General features: G+C 36.9%; 1 protein-coding gene and 1 long non-coding RNA gene across 2 annotated transcripts; both read left to right on the top strand.

The window, feature by feature from the left end:
* Nucleotides 1-239: 239 nt before the first annotated feature.
* Nucleotides 240-2,130, top strand: LOC107823604 (1-Cys peroxiredoxin-like; the record flags this gene model as incomplete). The annotated part of the gene is made up of 4 exons (XM_016650294.2): nt 240-397; nt 689-837; nt 916-1,062; nt 1,858-2,130. Coding segments are annotated over exons 1-4 (687 nt in total), but the record flags the coding sequence as incomplete, so codon positions are not given.
* Nucleotides 2,131-4,169: 2,039 nt separating this feature from the next.
* Nucleotides 4,170-8,105, top strand: LOC107823601 (uncharacterized). Its single transcript, XR_001656686.2, has 3 exons — nt 4,170-6,419; nt 6,493-7,197; nt 7,272-8,105. It is a non-coding gene; the product is annotated as an uncharacterized LOC107823601 (long non-coding RNA).
* Nucleotides 8,106-8,310: the final 205 nt, after the last annotated feature.

Below are 8,310 nucleotides of genomic sequence, written 5' to 3' on the forward strand. Positions count from 1 at the left end.
ACTAGTATAAGTTGAATTTCACAATTCTAAAGAAAAGAAAGAAAAAAGGGAAAAGACAAAAAAGCTTGGTGAATGAGTAGTTTAATTAAAGAAGCAAACTCAGACACTGAAATCTGGCACTAAGGACGTGGAAGCAGCAGAAGGAACTGGTGATGAAAGTGGCAAAGTGCAGAAGCCACGACGCATGCCACGTTCTCTTCATGCAGCAACGTTTCAACACCCTTTTAATCAACTCTCCTCTTCTTCCACAAAAATTGTGTTAAATCTGTGAAGAGAAAAATGCCAGGCCTTACCATTGGAGATGACCTTCCTAATCTGGAAGTAGAAACCACTCATGGAAAGATGAAACTCCATGACTATGTTGGTGATAGCTATACCATTCTCTTTTCTCACCCAGGTCTAATTCACTATATTTCTACCTCTTGTGAAATAAGAATTTCTTTAGTAATAAATCAGAATAATCATACCACACATGCAAATAGTTCAAAATATTGCACATACCATGTATTTTTTATTATATGATTTGATATATAGCTGGAAAATAGATCAATCAATGATGTAATTATATATATATATATATATATATATATATATATATATATATATATATATATATATATATATATATATATATATATATATATATATATATAAGGAGACGTTGTTAATTTACTCTGTATGGATGCAGGTGATTTTACGCCAGTTTGTACGACGGAGCTTGGTATGATGGCTGCTTATTCAAGCAAGTTTGCTGAACGAGGAGTGAAGCTTCTTGGATTTTCTTGTGATGATGTTCATTCTCACAAGGAGTGGATCAAGGACATCGAATCTTACAACGTAAACTCAAATTTCTACATTTTAATTTAAGTTCTAGTAGCAGTTTTGTTTTCGTTATTAATTTTATATACTTGGCAGAATGGACATAAGGTGACATACCCAATAATTGCTGATCCGAAGAGAGAATTGATTAAGGAACTGAACATGGTGGATCCTGATGAGACAGATTCCTCTGGCCAAAAAGTCCCTTCTCGTGCTCTCCACATTGTTGGCCCTGACAAGAAGGTTTAATTTACTACAACATCATCACCTTTCATTTTGTTCCATATTGTACTACTCTCCATCTTTCACTTCTAAATTTCCGAATCAATCAAACTTATTTTTACTTTTTTCTTTTCTAGATGTTAGATCGTCTCGGAATTTAAATTATTACCCTATCTGTTCTATTTTATGTATTACTATTACTATTTGGAGTACTTTACAAGACACCCAAATTACAAATTGGAGTGCTCAAGGAGTTTTTCTTTGACTCTTTGAAAATTCTTTTAAATATTTTGATTATTAATTATTTTACTTATATTCCATTTTACGTGGTATACTGCTAGTATTTGGACAAAAAAAAATTCTTTCTTCATTGATTGCATAAATATTGTCTTGAAATATTCTAAATTCTTAACGATTTTATTTATCTATTCTTTACATCCTAAATACGTATAGTAAATTTTATTTCAAATTTCAAATTTCAAAAAATTTGAAGAATTTATGTCTGAATTTACTCATATAAAATTAAGTAGTTCAATCACATGGAATGGAACGGAGGAGTACGAGAATAGACTGCTGAATCTTTAAGCTATAAAGTTTGTAAACCATGTTCTTTTCTAATTTGGAAGGATGGAAGGTAAACTTTCTACCGACAGATGTTTTATTATATATATAGATATCTTACATTTTTTTCACATGTATATATAGGTCGAATTGAAATTAAATGAGTAATGGTTGAACGCACAAAACCGTGACTGTCTTAACAAAGAAAGGTCTGATCTTTTCTAACTTGGGTTTAACTTCTGTTCATCTTTGTAGATAAGGCTAAGCTTTTTGTACCCAGCAAGCACAGGAAGAAACATGGACGAAGTGTTGAGGGTTATTGATTCTCTACAGAAAGCTTCAAAGCATAAAATTGCAACCCCAGCAAACTGGAAACCGGGAGAACCGGTAGTGATATCACCCAGTGTCTCCAATGAACAAGCCAAGGAAATGTTTCCACAGGGATATGACACTGCCAATCTTCCTTCTCGCAAAGATTACCTGCGTTTCACTAATGCTCTATATATATATATATATATATATATATATATATATATATATATATATATATATATATATATATATATATATATATATATATATATATATATGTGTGTGTGTGTTTTACTACTATATAAAGTGCCTAGTTGTGGAAATAGGTACCATTTTATTGGTGTTGTATTTAGATCCTGCACTTCTCTCTTAGAAACTGGATGAAAAGTTTCTTTAGGAGATATTGTTGTTAAGGTAATTTGGTGCTGGATTGTTTCAAGTCTTTTGGTATGGGGCTTGTTCCTTCTTTTTTCTTGTATTTTACGTATGTGTGAGAGTAGTTGCTTTAAAGTGTATTTTCAAACAGTTTTAAGTTTCATGTTAAATAGAAAACTATATGTGTGATTAGTATTAATTTGGTATTTGATAAATATGTACGTTGTACCTAGCAAACCATCATGTTATAATCGCTGATTTTTTTTAATGATAGATATTGATTCATAATATGTTTGAATTGATATTGACATATAATAAGCTAGATTGTACTGATTATTTTTTATAATAAATAATAATTGTTTTACAAAAATAATAATGCTGCAATAGGTAAAATATTTACAGAAAAAATTATTTCAACCAATGGTTAACCAATTTCAGCGAAAAGGGTTGTTGTGGGGCCACTGGAAAAGGCCACAAAGCCTCGCTTTCCCTATTTTGAAAAGAAGAGGGGAGGAAATGCAAAAACAAGTACTAGTATAACAACGATGATCAATATTTATTTTATGCATCAAAGTGCATTAATTTATCACAATTTAATGAAGAGTTTGAGATAAAAATGCCTATTCATTAATCGTAGTTGAGTAATATTATAATGCACGATAAATTATTTAGTTCCAAATTCCTTAAATTGAATATTCTCACATAAATAAAACACATGGAAACCAAATAGAAGAAAAATATATTTCAGCATAGATTTAAAAAGAAAAATTATTACTTCTTTAACCCTACAAAATTCATATCTCACGTTTCAAATTAAGCGAATTTTAGTTCACATTTAGAACTATATTCTTTGGCATTTTGTTATAAAAAAGTTGCAACCTACGATTAATGTTCAGGTACTTCTTTTTTGATATATAAATTTACTTTTACATAATTTGCTCCCAAAGTTATGACAGAAGTAAGAATTCTTTGAAGTTTAAAGCTGACAACACTAAAATATAGCCACACAAAAAAAGTGGATTCGTCTGTCTCAAAGTAATATCGATTTTTAATTATATTCCATGAATAAGAGAATAATAAACATCTATATGTAAAATAACCATTTATAACCACAATGGAAATTACATCTAGTCTCTAAGTAAAACAATCTGATATAAAACTATAAAATATGATATTCTAAAAAATCAAATAATACAGCCAATCAATACTGCAAGTATTTTTAAAATTCAATGAACAATCCAGATATAATCCCAAGAAATTCTTCTTGGGTTCCAATCTTCGAACCATCTCCAAAAGTGGGAGGGACTAAATTACAAAATCAATCAAAGATATTCTAGCTATTTTGTATTGTAAAGAATGCTCTTGTTATTTCTCGATGCCCCCAACAAGTAGGGGTAGCTACGTATATATAGCTAAAGGAAGAAATGGCGATTACGAATCACGGGGCTGCATGCTGGAGAGAATGGATTATGGGAACGAGAACAACACATGTCATCACTTTGCTACGCCACATGTAAAATACAAATTTTACCAATACAGATAGTACTTGCACTTCTTAGGCACATTATTATTAAGAGATGTAGAAGATACTGTTCGTTTTCCGTTCTTGATACGGAAGTAATCCTTTCATGGTATTCCATCAGTGATGTGATGAGATTTGCATTTATGATTCAAAACAAGTGGCGACATAGTACTGGTTCACTTGACAATTTTAATCCCCAAGGTTATCCGTATACGCCCTCCGTTTTAATTTATGTAAACTAATTTGATTGGGCATATAATTTAAAAAATAAGAGAAGACTTTTAAACTTGTATAAAATGAGGCACATATATTTTGTGTGGTTATAAATCATTGCATAAAGGTAAATTATTTTCAAATATGAAAAGTGATCATTCTTTTTGGTACGGACTAAAAAAGAAATATGTTCACATAAATTGAAATGGGGGATTGAATACTTAGAGGCTGCTTTTACTGAGAAAGAAGCACATATGAGTCACTTGACCGATAAGCATTCACAATTGTCATACGACCTCGCGTGAAACCAAGTGCGGGCATTACATCTTGAGTAGGTTCTTGGATCATGGAAGGAGTCTACTAATTCTCTTCAATCCAAAGTGGAATAGTTGAGCACACGGGACAAAGAGGTCCGAGATATTGACAAGGCAGCCTTGTAATCGGAGCTTGCTCAGAACGTTATTTTTCTTGAATCCAAGTTATTGACAATGAAGAGTGTCCATGCCAGCATCTCCAATTTAGAGGAGTAAATCGAGAAGTTAGAGAAGGCGGTGACAGAGGCACGACAAACTTTGGATTCCACCTCCCGTGAAGAGAGTCCTCCTGGTGGAGAGTCCCCGAGTTCTCCATAGAGAGGTGTCGCTGAATCACGTCCCCGACCTTCAATTTGTCAAGCAAAATTGTCCCCTTCTGGATCGGCGCTTCAAGACTATCAATCTCCTTTGACCTCAGTGGGGGAGTCTGTGATAACATAGTGCAATTGCAGTGAACCAGAATTTGGGGTTTTTTTTAGGGGTGGGGGAGGGTCCTTTTATGATGTTTCTTAATTATTTTCCTCTTTTTTGTTTTTTTATTATTTTTCCTTTTGGCCAATTAGAGGCCTGGGCACGTGTGTCTTTTAATATACTTGAATGGAACCTTTGCTATTAATAAAAAACTCCTTTTGTCTTTTTACGTCTCTTCGAGTAATTTTTGCGCTTTCGGAGCCTCGTTCTGGAACTCTTATGTGAGACTCGGACTCTTGTTCTCGGAAACTGATTTCGATATTCAGTCACCCCAAAGCTAGTTTTCTCATATACCGGGGGAGGTCCTTTCGCTAAGCAAGAGCGCCACGTTTGACTGAGATGTGTAAAGCTTAAGGAAACCTAGCGGGAAGACTTGTCTTTTCTGACAAGCATCCTTTAGGTTCATCATGTCAAAAGGTCACATCCATTGAATGCTTGAGGCACATGGCCATCCCCATATCAATCGGCGTCTGCGTCAATTTACCATGTAATGATGATCATTCCTTATAAAAGAGGAGGGGAGTGAACTAAGCCTCACTTTTACTTTGCATACTCCATCTTATCTATCTCTCCTTCTACCCACACTTCTTCTTGGTCTTCTTCTTCTTCTTCTCCTTATTATCAAACCTTTTTGCTTTCTTCAGCATAATCATAATGGATTCTCATAATCGCAACCTTTCAGTAGAGATGCCTTCATCTTCTCCTACCGCTGCTGCACTTGAAAACATCTCCACCACTGCTATTGCTGACGCGGCCATGGTGGAGGTGAAGTTGCCGCCAGCAAAGAGGAGAAGAAGTGAAAAGGTTGAGTTAGTAGATCTGTCGGAGCGGAAAATTTTGGATATTGTGCCAAAAGGGTTGGGGAAAGTAAGAGAACAGTTAAAAGGAAAATCTCTGTATACAACTTTCTGAATCTTATAATAGATCATATCCTCCCCGCCATTCGAAAGGACTGCATATGGGACACAAAGACGGATCTTGTCCTCAGACTTCCTAGAAAAGAGGAAAGGATTACCAGTCATCGCCCAGGGCACTCGTTGATCAGCACGTATCCCTTTTCAACGGGCTTTTCCCTTCCATAGGATGAGATCGCAGCTAAGTTTTGCATCAATCATGGGTTGTGCCTAGCATAAATAGGTCCCCAAATATGGAGATTGGTCATACGCCTTCGGCAGTTGGCTTCCAAGGTCGATGTTTCTTTTACTTACCATCATTTACTTTATCTGTTCTCTCTCTATCTAGGGGGAGTGATCAACATGACACAGTGAGGTTAAAAGACTCTCATCTCGGACTGCCATATAACTTCGACAAGAGGTGGTGCGAATGATATGTGGTCGTTCAAACCATGTTTCTTTGGCCAGACCCCAAGATCCAGTTCCCAGAGAAGTGGAATTTTACTCGTGAACCTCTCAGACTTCTTTGCTTTCTTTTATTAAATTAGAGGATAACCTCTTACTACTTTTTGCACTGTTTAGCTGCTGTGGTAGAGGTGGAAAAGGTTCTAGGTATAGAAGACTGGGTGTCCAAGATTTTGTATGTATCCACCAATGTCTCGAGGACATGCAAGAACATTGCAGCCGAACTAGTAGGCATTCTCGTAGAGTACCGTGGTATGATTTTCTCAGGTGTTGCTATTTTGTATTCCTCCTTTTATTTTGTGCTTTCTAACATATGCGAATCTAGATAGGTGTGGGCGTTGATAAGAGACCAAAACCTCGGGCCAGTTCATTAGAAGAGGCATCTTAGATAATTCAAGAACTAATCCATATGGTTCCGGACAGGGCTCCTTCGAGACCATCTTCCTCTGGTTCTTCGAAGAGAAAGCGCACCTCTGAGAGAAAATCTTTGCCCTTTTGATTGGAGAGGATGCCACTCAATCCATTCCCCCGGCTACACAGGATGGTTCCACTGGAGGATAGACACATATCGACTCTATCCAGGTTGATTATGGTGGAAGAAACCCCTATTCCTTCATCTGCACTAGCTATTCCGTAAGGAGGTCTGGTATCGGAGGTCGTGATAGAGATAATTTCGGATGAGGGTCTGGTTATAAAGCGAGTTGTCTCATCCAGGGAGAGATCTGTGTTGCCTTCATGTGAGTGAGTGGTTCAACCTTCCCAAATCATTCTTTCGACTTAAGAGCTGAATTCTCGAGAGGATGCCAACAAGGTGGTTGCATAGGCTCGTGAGGGTCCCGTTGCCTTAACGGCCGATAATGCTGAGCACCGTCTTCTCAATTTTTCTGTGCCGAGTGGAGTCGAAACGTACAAGGATCCTAAGCATGTTGCTGCTCATCTTCCTCAGTTGACGAGTCCCCAAGACTAGCAACATATGTGGCTTATGAATGTGGATGCCCTACTGACTCAAATGGCTTATGAGACTACAAAGGTAAGTTTCTTCGCATTCCTTTTTATTTGATTTTATTATTCATTAATATGACGCAAATTGTTTCCCCTTTGAAGATTGATGTGCTCACCTTGGGGACTCTAAAAAAGGTTCGAGAGGATGCGACTATGGCCAAAGAGGTGGTAAGGTATGACCGAGCATTGAGGGCCATAAATGAGAAGCTCGGAGAAAGAGGGAGATCTCTTTTTTCCGGGACTGAAGCCACGGAAAGGAGTACTAAAAAGAGAATGGCCGAATTCTTGGAAAGCAAGACGGTTCGAGTGGCCGAATGCAATGGGGACAACGATAGGCATTTTGCTCTCCAGGCCGGTCTAGTATTGAAGGCCGATGAGGAGGTTCGGCTGAGGGAAGAGTGCTCCCATTTTTAAGCCGAGACACAGGGGTTAAGGTCAGATTTACCCTACTGAGGAGATAGACTGGGCCAACAATGCTAATCGGGAAACCCTTCAAGTGGCTTTCGAAGATTTGCAGAAAGAAGCAGTCATGAGAGGAGCGTGGACCATCATAGTGACTTGTTTGCACACTCTTCACGAGTTATGCACTGCTGCAGTGAATTTTCTAGTTGAGGTTCCCAAACTAGAGGAAGAGAAAAATGGATCTTGGTCGATGACTTGGTCTCCCTTCTACGGATATGCGAGGTCTTACCTCTGATGAAGATGAAGGTTTGGACGATGTTGAGGATGAAGAAGTGGAGGAAGTGATATGTCCCTGACATGTCGGTCCCTTCTGGTGTCGTTGATCAAAACGCTCCCTCTTTTGGAACAAAGGACAATGATTGGCCATAGTTTGAGGCTTTTGAGTTTTTGTACTTATTTATTGCTCCCTAAGAGACTTTATGTAAACAAAGCATTTAATGTAATCCTTTTTTGTTCCTTCAAGTATTTTGTACCTTAAGGACGTTTTTTGTGAATATTTATATTGTCTGTATTAGTGTTATTGGCTATATAGGCTCTGAGTCTTTTAGACTTTGTCATTTTTGGATGATAGCTTAGTATCGTGATGGACCTCTTTTTTTGGCATGAGCAAGGCGCAAGAATGAAAAAACGGTCTTATAAGGATTGGTGATTCCTGCTATCAAGCATTGAATGAATATAT

Source organism: Nicotiana tabacum, chromosome 23 (assembly GCF_000715075.1).
Source record: "Nicotiana tabacum cultivar K326 chromosome 23, ASM71507v2, whole genome shotgun sequence".
Classification (NCBI taxonomy): domain Eukaryota; kingdom Viridiplantae; phylum Streptophyta; class Magnoliopsida; order Solanales; family Solanaceae; genus Nicotiana; species Nicotiana tabacum.